At 42.3% G+C, this 13,024-nt stretch overlaps 1 protein-coding gene across 3 annotated transcripts in view; it reads right to left on the bottom strand.

Annotated features, from left to right (window-relative positions):
- WWC3 (WWC family member 3) overlaps positions 1 to 11,702 on the bottom strand; it is a 125,936-nt gene extending 114,234 nt beyond the window's left edge. For all 3 annotated transcript variants that reach the window (XM_067296454.1, XM_067296449.1, XM_067296461.1), the window contains exon 1: positions 11,491 to 11,702. In XM_067296454.1, coding sequence (XP_067152555.1) covers positions 11,491 to 11,702 — 212 coding nt within the window. The remainder of the gene's footprint in view (positions 1 to 11,490) is intronic.
- Between the last annotated feature and the right edge of the window lie 1,322 nt (positions 11,703 to 13,024).

Genomic DNA, 13,024 nt, shown 5'->3' with positions numbered 1-13,024 from the left:
TGGGGAAGGACTATATTTGATCATGCAGAGGAATCTCAAGAGACATAAGAAATTAAACCATCATTTCAAAGGACAGCATTTTTAACGGTCTGTTCTGCAAGCTGCTATTAGCAAGCATTTTTCTAAATAGATAATTCTAAGATTTAATTGGCCCAACTGAGCAGCTACATTAAATACAGAGTGGAATTCAAATGCCCATGCAGAGTCTTTAGCACATGGTGCCTACTTATCACAAATCAGTACACCCATAACCACAAGAGCACCACTAGCTTTTTCTTCAATGACCTATGAGCTCGTGGAAAAACAAAGATAAGACAACTCAAACCAACACAAAGTAGCATGAGCATTTTTTTTAATGTGATCACTTAGTACAATTCATAGAGTTGAAAATGTGCACCCATTCTTATATTTGCTCAGGACAGGCAACAACATTTTTGTTCTTAATGTTGTTTGCACATTAAGGGTGTGGGGGTTTTGTGCAAATCTTCCATTTTTCATTCAAGAATTCAATTTTACTACTTCTTATAGTAGGCTTACTATATGAATATCATATATAATTTTAAAGTTTCAAATGTACTAAACTGTTTGATATGTTCTGTGTACTATGCCATTCAAAGAATCAAGAGACCATTTTTGATCTGCATTTGGATGAATAATTGTAATGTTTCCAGAATAATTCACTGCTATAATTACAAAAAATGTCTTTTTGCATCTCATGAAGAAAATTATTTGTTGCAGTCAAGAAACACTTCACAGATCACATGTCGAATTACATCAATTTAGAAAAAAATCTCATCCATTTAGAAAATAAAGAAGAAACTTAATGTGCTTCCTTGGAAACAATGGAAATACTTCAGGTCATGGCATACACTCCAAAGGAAATCACAACTATTTAGACCACGCTCCTGTGATTTACTTGTGCAAGCTTAATTTTTACTCAAATAAAAGATACATTCTTTATCTGGATAGAAGTTTGACAAATTATCTACTGGTAAAATCTTTACACAGGTTTCCAATATTATTCTATAAATGAGAAGTCAGCTATGCTTTCTCTAGCTTATAACGGACAACTGTCAAGTTAATTATGTGTTTGTTATCAATTATAGTCTTAGAGACTCATATTCTGGATATTACGAAAAACTATCTATGATCCAACAGCCATGATGTTCCTTAAATTGATTTTTGTTGGGTTTTGTGGTTAATTTATTTTGCGGTTTGGGGTTCAGGGATTTTTACTTCTGTGCAGCATCAGATCTTTCATACTGTGAGTCTACTTTTATCCAAAAGATGTAATTTGGGGGAAGCAGAAGATACACAGATGTTTAAACAGTGATTTCCAAACACATGCAATACTTTCTCCATCTATTCATTACCTCTACATTGCCTAAACAAAATGTTAGCTTACTTTTTATTCTCAAGCTATCTTTTAAGCATGCATGGAATTATTGTTCAAGTCAAGTAACTTTGAACTGTATCCTCCTTTGAGAAGTGTGCCACAATTTGTTGATGCTATACAACTAGATAATTTTGCAGTATTTTGCCAGTCTTCCTAAACAAGGATAAGCCACACTTTTTAAGAATGCATTGTGCATTAAGGTTGAAAAAAAAAGTGTTATTTTTAGCCCTGTTTAAATTATAATCCAAAATTAAATAAATCAAATTTGGAATATTATGCATTTTCAACTCTGATAGCAAAAAATTCACATTTTGCCATAAAGAATCATAATCACTGTGTGTGTAAAAGAGAGAACAAGCTTCAGCCTAAGTACAATATAAATCAAAATAGTTTCAACAAGATTCTCCATAGATATTTCATCTTGAAAATAACTCTTTCAGAAAGTTATGAAAGATAGCCTTTGATTCTCTGTTGCTGGTTCAAGGGTGCTGATATCACTGTACTTTATTTTTGTCCCATTGCCAATTAAATATACTGAAATAAAAAAGTCTTTAAAAACAAAAACAGCAAAAACAGTAACTTCAGTTTTTTGGATTCGCTAATTCCGCCCTCGATGGCAATCAGTGCCGTTAGCCAAGAAAGCGAACAGTACAGCACAGAGTCTGTTCCACCCTGCAAACCACAGGGCTCGCACCAAACTCATCACTGGACAGAAGGGCCTTCCTGCACTAGCAAAACACCCGCCGACGGGACACAGGAAAGGTTCAAAGAGAGAGGGGCAGAAATTGAGAAATACTCCAACTTATTTGCTCATGCAGCATACACCTGGAGGAAGCCGCTGACTCAAATGATTCAGCAGGCCATTAAAAGGGACAGATCACTATTTTTGGCATCTACTCTCCATGCTTTCAGCACATCCTAATTGCAGGAAGTGCAAATTAAGTTTCCTACCTGAAACAGAATCAAGAAACAGTGCAGATCCTTTTAGCACAACACACAAAACCGATAGCCCCACTGCCTAACCTTCATAGGTCAGCTGAGAACCAAGGACTCTCACTCCACCACACAGGCCCAGGATTCATAGCAGGGCAAAAATATGACGTCAGAGTCCCAGCTCCTCTCTCTAAGCAGAGAGCCAAAACTCTTGTTCATCATCTAATTCAAGCAATACAACCTCCTCCTCTCAGACTTGGCAAGTCCAATCTTGATCCCTTCAAAAATTCCCCAATTCAAATGTCGCACTTCTTTTTTTTTGACCAGTTTCAGCTCAAAACACTGCTGACAAATCCACCTTCCAAGCCTCTTCAGTAGTTGCTTTGTAGTTTTTACCTCTGCATGCTTTTTCACACTCCAACTCCCCAAGTTACACCCTGAGCTTTTAGACCAAATTGAGATCCTCCTCGGAGGTACTTCACCGTTAGTATCATCCCCCAATATCTACCTGACCTGACATCCAGTCCTCTCACCCACCTCCTTCATGCTCTGCCAGTAATAGCAACGCTCACCACGGACTTCACCAATTCTTTCATGAGTCTTTCCAGACTGCTGCCAAACTCCTTCCCCGAAACAGTGGTGTGGTCCATACTCCAAGCCCCTTCTTAAATAGCCACTGCCGTGCTGCTACTCCACTGGAAAACTTACCATGGAAACTGTTTAATCAACTTCTGCTACTTCTTATACACCCACATTTACGTCTGAAAAGTGAATCCTCCTTAAAGCTTGTTTAGAGATACGTTATTTTACTATGGGGTTTTTTGAGAAACCTGTAGTTCTGACTACTCTTCGCCAAGAGGCTTTACTCAAGAAGGTTTTAAACTGACTCATCAATGTCACTTAAGCCGATTCCTTATTGAGTTACACTTAATTGACACAAACCACTTAAAAATCCATCTGCCCTGAGAGTAAGCCAGTTCAGGGACCTAAATCAGCTGAAAACTACCCTTGCCACCTAGCCCCCCAAAAAAGAGAAAAATGAAATAGTGAGTATTTTCTTGCCAGTTTGGCATCCTGAATTAGCTTACTGTAAGGTCACCAGCATCACTGCAAGAGAGGGGCAAGAACCTGTGGCTGGAGGGGAGGACACTGCTGCTTTTGGCAGCCGCTAACCATAGATGAGCGCTGCTGTACCATGAAACCTCGGCAAGTGTGCACGCTGATCTGCTACAGGAGACTGAGGTAGGAAAAGTGCCTAGCATATGTTTTCTTTAGCCAGCTTCTTTCAACCAGAAACAAGTTGAAGATTACTTAAAAGCTGTGATGCTTGTTGGCTTTACTGGTGAATGTGAAGTGTCACATCTGCAGCAGATAAGATACTCAGGAAGTTCTATTTTTAACCTGCAGACAGAAAAAGTATTAGTTTTACTTTGTTTTACCAAAACATCAACTAAACACTTTTGTTCAGCCTCACATACAACCTTACAAAGCTTCTCTCAACCCTCCAGTAAACATCACTTTGTTATAAACTAAGACTATATTTAACAGTACCTATGGGGCTTGTTAATAGGATTTTGTCTGCTACAGACAAATTCCTAATTTTTTTCTTATTGCCTACAGGTCATTTGTTCTTATATTTGCATAGTGCTGTTACTGTATTTACATTCACTAAAAACGCTAAGTTGTTATCTCTCAAACTGAACTTATCACTAGAATCTAAGTCTAAATAGGAATTTTTTTCCAGGTAATAGAACTTAATACCCAGCCCTAGACTCATGACTTTTCAAATCTTGCATTCTCACATATGCAAACTGCAAACCTTGCAAATCAGACTCTCCCCCCTCCAAAAGAAACATTAATGCAACTACCTAATTTTCTTTTAAAAATGTTCAGCGCTGCTCAATGACAACAAATACAAGCATGATGCCTATATTGCCTCAGGTATACAATGAGCTGTACATGCAAGAAACAGAAAAGCATCTTCTCCAAACAGTTCTGAGCACTGACAACACTTGATGTATCAAGGTCTTCTCAGTTTATAAGATCCAACTTACAGGTGGTCAATACCATCTCACAAAACCTTTCAAGAAAAAACCCTTATTATATATTTCCGTTGTACTGCTATAACACACTGAAGTCACAAATACTAATTTAATCTTTTCTAGTAAGCACACAAATAGAATAAGGCAGATGCCTGCATTCACTAAACATTTCCATTTAGAGGTAGAAACTGCACATACACACCGAAAACCCTTCATCTGTAACATTAAACAAAATCTTTAGAAGCTTAACAATGTTCTTTGTTAGTGAGGTTACCTTGGCTCAATAGTTATTCTGATGTTTAGCATATACGACTCTTGCGCTTTTTGTTGCCTACACTAAATTGTTTGTGTGTGTGTGTGCATGTGTGTGTGGTGGGAGGGTATGTATTTTTAACTGGTAAAAACCAATCAAATAAATTAGAATTCATTTTTACTGTACTATAAGGAAAATCTTTCAATTTTAGGAAGAAAGAGTGGATGCCTCCCACCTCTACTTTCTGAGACATTACAAAAACTTTACTAAAAACATCTATAACACTCAGTGACCGGAGGTGCAACGCTCATTTTTAACAAGGTTGAATTGCAAGAGCAGTTTATCAGAAAATATGAATACTGACTGCATACAGGCATTGCTTTTTTCAAACAACATAAATCCAGCAAAAAAAAAAATTTAAAGATACTTTTTAAAGTGTCTAAGTCATAAAGCACTGAGATCTAGAAAAAGTGAATATTTTAAAATTACGTACCTATGAATCAGCTTGTTTTTTTTACCAGAGTTTAACGCTTACTAAGTTTGAAAAAAATACCTAATACCAGTTAACGTTGATTCTAGGGCACTTGTGCCTATGTTTATTTTTAATCAAAAGAAATTTTACTGAAGGCACTCACAATATAAAGTATGTGCTTGTTTGAAGACTTACCAACCAAAAGGAAAAAATATATGAATGCATACCTCTCCTGAAAGGCAAAAAAATAGATTTATCCTAGCATATATTTCTGATACTTTCAAAATAAATGCTGACCTATAGTATGCCTTTGAAAACATTACTAATTTATTTTGAACAATAATTAAGCACAAATATGTATATACGGATTGATCGGGGAGGCTTAGGACACTGCAGCCCTTTCTTAGCACCATATGTTGCAGCATGTACTCCCAGTCACATGCCAGGAGAGCAGTCGCGCAGCTGCATAGCTTTCCCATCCATACTGTGGCTGCATCCAGTCTTGACATTTGCACAGAAAATTCAAAACATCTGGATCTCAAGTACTACTTTATATGCAATGTTTTTAATATAAATTCTATCAAGTCCACTCGATTTACTGCTAACTTGAGGTAATCAAATGATGCAACTGCAGTGACCCAGATGTCTTAAGTGATGGGGATAAACTGGATTTCTTCTTTGCTGTGTTATGAGAAACAACCAGATAGAGAAGCTCTCTACTTTCTAATGAAAAGATGGCTGAGCTGCCAATCCACATGAGATATATTTAGCTAGATATATGATATATAGCTCAAATGAGATATCATGTAATGGAGGCAGCGAGAATAAATCGTCGTAGACAACGGGGCTTCAACCAATAGGTGACTTAACCAGGCAAAAAAATACAAGCTGAATTAGATAATTTCATCTAGAGAGCTAAAGGAGGGGAAAAAAAACTACTCCAACAGTTAACTTTTCTTACTATTAAAAGCATATCCTGTTTCTGGCTTCAAATTCTGGCTATCAGATATTATTGTAAAAAACTACTACACCAAAGAGCTGTGAAGTCTCACGTATCATCTCCTTTTATGAACAGTAATCAAACCATTTCTTAAACACCTCTTCAAACAACTGAATAAATTCAGCTCTTTCTCTCACTGAAAAGCATATTTTCCAGATCCATACTCACTCAGATTTTTTTTAAACTATCTCCATGTCTTGTGAGCTTAGCACTGAAAGCCTAGAGAGCTAATTTACAAAATCACAGCCAAATTAATCTCAGTAGTTCTGCTTCCCTTTATGCAAAGTATCACTTCCAAAAATACTTTTCTGCATCCTATAGGTTACCTGTTTTACATTAACAGTTTGCACTGTACAGTCAAATAATGCATGTGATTTAAATCTATCCTGTCACCATAATGTTTTCACAGTGATATACTGAAATAATGAACAATTATTTTGCTTTCTTCCACATCACTGATTAAATTATCAAACAGCGTTAGTTCAAAACAAAATTGAAAAACAGGTGACAATTAAAATACAACAAAAAGGAAGTGGGTAAGAAAAGTCTGAAAACACAGAAGAACTCGAAATAAAATTTCAAAAATGGCAGTGGTACTAAATATTTTGTCTTCATCCTTCTGATGCTTTGGTATAGAAGTATTTGAATTATAATGCTGGATGACACTCACCGTGACTAGCTGTGAAAAACCTTGATTTAAATGACTCTTCTGACTGATAGTACTCAGCAACCCAAAAGCAAACAGACAGACATAATCCAGTGCTCTAGGAGATATTCTCTCACCTTACCAATGAGGCCACTGCCTCTCTAACAGTATCCCACATTGGTACTCCAAAAGATCCTTTGCCTTCTCTAGAGAGAGGCACACCTTCCAATTTTGGCAAAAACTTTTGTAGCGATTCTAATCTCTTCCACTCCACAGCACTGATCACTCCTCAGACTTGCTCCTCTCCATGCACCAAATAAGGCAAGAAAGTATATGAAAAAGTCGTTCGTCACTAAAAATGCTCTCTTAACACAGGGAAGAGGTAGTTAAGCAACTTAAATCTGGAATTTTCTAGCTCTGAAAATCTGACATGAACATTCTTTTGATTTAGGCTTTTTATTTGCAATCTCCAATTTATTTCTAAAAGTCACACTGGGGAAAGAACAGTCGCCCCATGCAGCATCACACTGACATGTGGATGAGAACACTTAGCTTTGCTGTAACACTGTACAGGATGGTAGTAATAGACTGTCTCTGTCCTGGTTCACGTAAAGAGGCAAACTGGGTTTCACGTACATTCAGCTGAAAGCAAATAAATGGTGAGAATCAGGAACCCTGAAACTGTTCAGGAAACAACAAGCACTTCTGGGCCTTTCATTTACTTGAGCACTTCTGCTCTACACCCCTGTAACATGTGCCTGCCCCATGTACTCTTCGAGCCAACTCCTTGTTTCATGCCCATTAGCCTAGCCTACTTATTTCCGGTCTCCGTAAGTCAGATTTCTCATCACAGCCTCCTTGTCCAGCACATCTTCCACTGCCTGACCCCCATCCCCCATTTCATACCTAGTTCTTATCCTCATACTTCAGCACCCTTTTAACTTTTCTTCTTCACCTAGCCTTTGCATACTGCCCCATATGCATATTTTCTGGCTACTAACTCTCAAAATTCCTCATCCACACTCAGCGCTCCTTCTTTTCCCTCTGGGTTCCCTGTACAGCCAAGTAACAACTGACACCCTCACACCCCGAACCCTCGCCAGACCGGTTTCTTCTTACCGGTTTCTCCCTGTCCTACTGGTTTTCAGTCCAGTTGCCCTACTTTTTGCTTCCCAGGCTTCAGGTGCCATCACCCTCCTTCTTCCCCCCCATTCCCCCCAAACCCAGATTGCTTTGCTTTCCATAACCTACCAAAATTTCCCTCTCTGTGTCAAATTCCAAGGCCAACCCCACTTGTTCCCATAATCCTTGTTCCAACCCACCTCTCCTACAAGGCCAGGGTTTTCTTCCTGTGCTCAAATTAAGCGGCTTTCAGGTCTCAGAATTAAGAGGTCGCTGAGGACGCAGCACAGAAAAACTCCCTGATTTCAGTTATCATACCAGCAGTTCACACTGCAGAAAGCTTCTGCAAATGCAGCTGCAAAAATCCAAGTCTCTACTCAACCCACACTGATTTTTCAAAAGCTCCCAAATTGACCAAAATGGATGATTTCCCCATGCAACAACACTGTTATACCTTAAGAAGTTTAAAATCCCCACTCCAAAGCAAGGTGATTTAAACCTTCTCCAAACAAAGAAAAGACAGCTCATACTAAGAAGCTGAAGGAAACAATTTATCTCCCGTAGTTTTGTTTGAAGAAAACAACACTACGTTTTGGCTGAAGTTTCCACGTACAACTGCTCTAGCACAAAACACCACTTGGAAAGCTCTTCCCAAACTCCAACAGTTTTGGCTAAACTCTCATCGCTTTGAAACAAGGTCTTGTAACAGAACATGCCAAGCAACAGTTATAAGAGCTAGTGCCACAAGGATCATCAACATTAACCACAAATGAAGTCACTCTTTTATAAGACCATTTACAATCCCCGATTATTGACCAGAATCTCAATATGCAAAGTACTCTGCAAACACAAGATAAAAGGCAATTCCCTGCCTCAATGAGCTTGCAGTCTATTAAGATAAAAGATGGCTACAACAGTAAGATGAAAATGTGCGGTAAATGGCTGCATTTTGAGATCCAAGATCTGCTGGACAGTTTACAATCTATTCATTACATACAGTCTACACAGATCAACACAATGATCTTCATCAGCCTAACCAGTGATCTGATACCAAAGATAAGATGCTTCACAGATCTGCTCCTTTCATCACTCTTTTACTATCCCCTTTTCTTTCTTTGTTTATGATCTATTATGTTAAGAAAAAAGTGCAATAAGGTACCTAATTCTGATATCTCCTTTTACTCCATATTCTCTTGACTTACCTCCCTTGCCCTCCTCATCCTCTCTTTCCTCAACTCTAAAATCCTTTATACTCCATATCTCTCCTTCCTTAACTTCTCCAGTTAATATTTCCCTCTCTGACTTTTCAGTTTTGGTGAGGAAGAGCCTCCCCCCCACCTTTTTCCTTAATCAAATAACTTCTTGGAATTAAATTTACTAACCAGGCTACACTAAAGGCTGAGCAATCTCAGGGGGGAAGGCTGAAAAGAAAAACAAAACACCATGTCCCAGCTATGGGGAAACAGGAGCCTGTGGGGATGCTTGTGAGACTACTGCCCGCAGGAATGCTTGGAGGTGCTGCCTCTCAGAGACTCGATCATTTCAAATACGGCCTGAGGTCCCTACTTTTGTCCAGTTCCTCCTAGACAGAAATGAAGCTACTCCGTGCACTGGGAAATGGGGGGTTGATCTCTCTCTACACCAAACTCAAAACTCTGAGGTAGATACGATACAAGTATACTATTCTATCCTTCACTTTTTCAAGTTCTTGTCTCAAAAAATAGCTACAGTACCATTTCCCTGCTGCCCTGACCTTTCTTTCCCAAACTTTGGCAGAACATAACTAACCTGATCCTTTTCTACTTTGCTGCTGCTCACAGGACCCAGAATAGCTGCAATGAAAACTAAAAAGACCAGTCACTTTCCACTATACAGAAAAATACAGATACCTCACTAAAGTAACAACAGTGGTCTACTCTAAACCAGAGATTAACTTTGCAATCATAAAAGTAAAACTAGCCTCAGCTACTTGAATTCTGTAGAAACTACTGACACTCATGAAAACATCATGTCTTTCCTACCTGCCTTAACGTAAATGTCTCAACTGTGCTACCCTAAATGCCAGTATTAATACTTGCCTAACTCAAGAAACAGAACTCAATTTAAACGCTGCTGTGAAGAAGTATTTAGATAAATTTTCAAACAACACACGGCATTGCAAATTATTTCTTCAAAACATGAACCAAGTCTTAACTTTAGCCATGCTATTTAAATTGAATGGTGCTACATCATACCTGAATTTAAACACTACAGTAAATTGCTTAATCAGTTTCTTTATTGCCTAAATACAAGATATTCCAGAAGACGAAACCATATACCCTCTGAAACTTAACAGAAAGGAAGACATACAAAGAAGCCACATACACATTATTACGCCATCAGTTACCTTTAACACAGAATATTAAAAATAAGCGAACAGTAAAATGTATGTATATGATGTTGTAGAAAAATATACCATCTAAAATGCACTAACAAATATTTAACGCGTAGGCAAAAAATATGTACGTGCATAAATAATGAGATAAAAGATCTTGATCTCATCGGTAAATATTTAGGCTATTTAAACAGTTATGTATCGTTGTGCAAGACGGCAGGAATTGCTCAAATTACTACAGTCTTTAACCCAGACTGTGCTTAAATGTTTCTGTGGCCTGCTTAACATTCCAGGCATACTTCTGGCAAGGTAGTTCTGGCTGAAGTTCAAACTGTCCTTGTCCAACTTTCACTTACTATAAAAACATTGTTTAATATAGAAAAGTATACACAGAGACATATGTTTCTTATTTTGCAGGCACCTAGAATACTGACACTTGTGTTCAGTAACTCTATGTGGAAATTTTTAGGCAAACCCTTTCAAGTGAGGTTGTATTTACCAGACTGCACCCGCTACAGATATTCCACACTTCCACAAGTATTAAACTATAATGCAATCTTTATTGCATGAAAGCAATATTATTAAGATACCTAAAACCTGTCAATATTTATTCACCATAATCAAAATGAAAAGGTCTAGCTTAATCCTATTATGCACAGCCCGGTCGGAAAGACGTGAAAAATGCTACTCTGAAACAATGCAGCGGGCAGCAATTTGTACAGGCCGTGTATTTGTCAAATTAACTGAAGGAATTTGCCAGTTTGCCTACCTCTGTACGAAGCGTTATCTTTTATGAGGAGGTAATCTACCAAATTATTTCGGTATGCCTCAAGCTGCTGCCAATTAGTTCAGCCCAGCTAATAAATCAATACGGCCAAGCCTTTAACTTACAATGGGGCGACACCAGCGCTGGAAAAAACACGAGCACAAGCCGCGTTTGCCGCTGCAGACGCCCCCCGCCCAGGGGGGTAAACCAGGTACGCGCGCTCGCCGCAGGGAACAGAGACCTACCTATGTTTTGGGGTGCTTTTATTATTTTTTATTATTTTATTTTATTGGTGCAGCATATGCGCAGCCTCGCTACCAAGCGCGCAACACAAGGCCTCTTCCGCCGGGGCAGCCGCCGCAGAGGGGCCCGCGGCGGCTCGGCTCGGCTCGGCTCGGCCCGGCCCGCTCCGACGGGCCCTGCCCGCACCGCCCCGCCGGCGCCTTCCTCACCCCCCGCCCGCCCAGCGGCGGCGCCGGCCCCTACCTGTCGCGGGGGTCGATCCACGAGGTCTGCCGGGTGTTGTGGTCGATGTAGAAGACGCGCCCGTCGAAGTCCCTCGCCTCCTCCCAGCCGGCGGGCAGCGGCAGCTCCGAGCTCTCGCGGCCCCGCTGCCCGCCCGCCGGCGGCCCGCCGCCCTGCCCCGCCGCCGCCTGCTGCTGCTGCCGCCGCCGCCGCCCGCCGCTCAGCCACGGCATGGCCGCCGCGCCGCCGCGCCGCCGCCGCCCAGCTCCGGCCGACAGCCGCTCGCCGCCCGCCGCCGCGGCAGCGCCCGTCCCGCCCGGGCCGCGGCCGCCCGCCGCCGCCTCTTTCTCCTCCTCCAGCACTAACAGGCGGCCCCGCGGGGAGCGGGACGCGGGCGGCTCCGGCTGCGCCGCGCCGGGCTCATGCTCCCCCGCGCCAGCCCCGCTCCGCGCCGGGACCAGCCCCGCCGCGGCTCCTGACCCCGCCCGGGACCTGCCCCGCGCCGCCGCGGCTCCCGGCCCCCGAGCGCGGCCCGCGCGCCCCCGCCCCGCCGCTCACCGCCCCGCCGGCTCCCCCCGCTCCCGCCCGCCGCCGGCCCCGGCCATCTTCCCTCCTCCCCGCTCGCTGCCTGCCGCCGCCAGGCCCGGCCCCCGCCGCCGCCGCCGCCGCCCCGCCCGCCCGTTCGTTCCCACGCCGCGCCGGGGAGCGGCGCTTCCCTCCCGGCCCCGGCCCCGGCCCCTTCCCGCCGCCCGGCGCGGCCCGGCCCGGCCCGGCGCGGCCGCCCCTTCCTCCGCGGGGGCCCCGCTGCCTCGCCCCCTCCTTCGCGGGCCCCAACCGGGACACGTCGGCGGCGCGGAGGAGCAGCCCGTGTCTCCCCACCACCACCACCACCCCCGTCCCAGAAAAGTGCGGCCCGCCGGCTGGGAACCGGCCCCGGGCCGTGGGGTCTGCCCTGCCCTGTCCTTCTAGTGGGACACTCTCCTACATAGATGTTAAAGGCCATACGAGTCCCAACGATCATACTATGAATGCCTGAAAAACGGATGTCGAAAAATTACACATCTCACTTGCCCGACATCACATAGGTTCTCAACCCCAATCCCTTAACCTCATCCTGTGGAGCGAAAAACGGCTGTGTCTGATTTGAGCTGAGCTTGCTGGAGACCACAGTGCAGAGTTCCAACTACTATATAGAATTAAATTCGCCCAAACTTGGTTAAGACAGAGTTAAGCTTGGCCTGTGGTACTCCATACCTTTCCAGGATGCTGACTTCAGCTAAACCTTTGAAAACCAGGAAATAAAGAGTTAAGGTAATGCAAACTAAGCTTCTGAAAACTAGGAAATGAGTTGCAGTATATTCCAAAGCAATCTTAACTCAGCCCCCTGAAATTGGCAATACCTGCTAGGGATTATGTTGCAATTCCAATTATGTTCCAGTTGCATTCACTGTTTTAGTTACAGTTGTATGAACATTAATTGCTGCAGCATGGTTATAAACGCAGGAAATTAGAGGGGTTTTGCTCCTGACTTCTTAGACCTTTCTCTTTTTTTCCA

The sequence above is a fragment of the Apteryx mantelli genome, chromosome 1, assembly GCF_036417845.1.
Source record: "Apteryx mantelli isolate bAptMan1 chromosome 1, bAptMan1.hap1, whole genome shotgun sequence".
Classification (NCBI taxonomy): domain Eukaryota; kingdom Metazoa; phylum Chordata; class Aves; order Apterygiformes; family Apterygidae; genus Apteryx; species Apteryx mantelli.
This window is presented reverse-complemented; position numbering and strand designations above follow the sequence as displayed.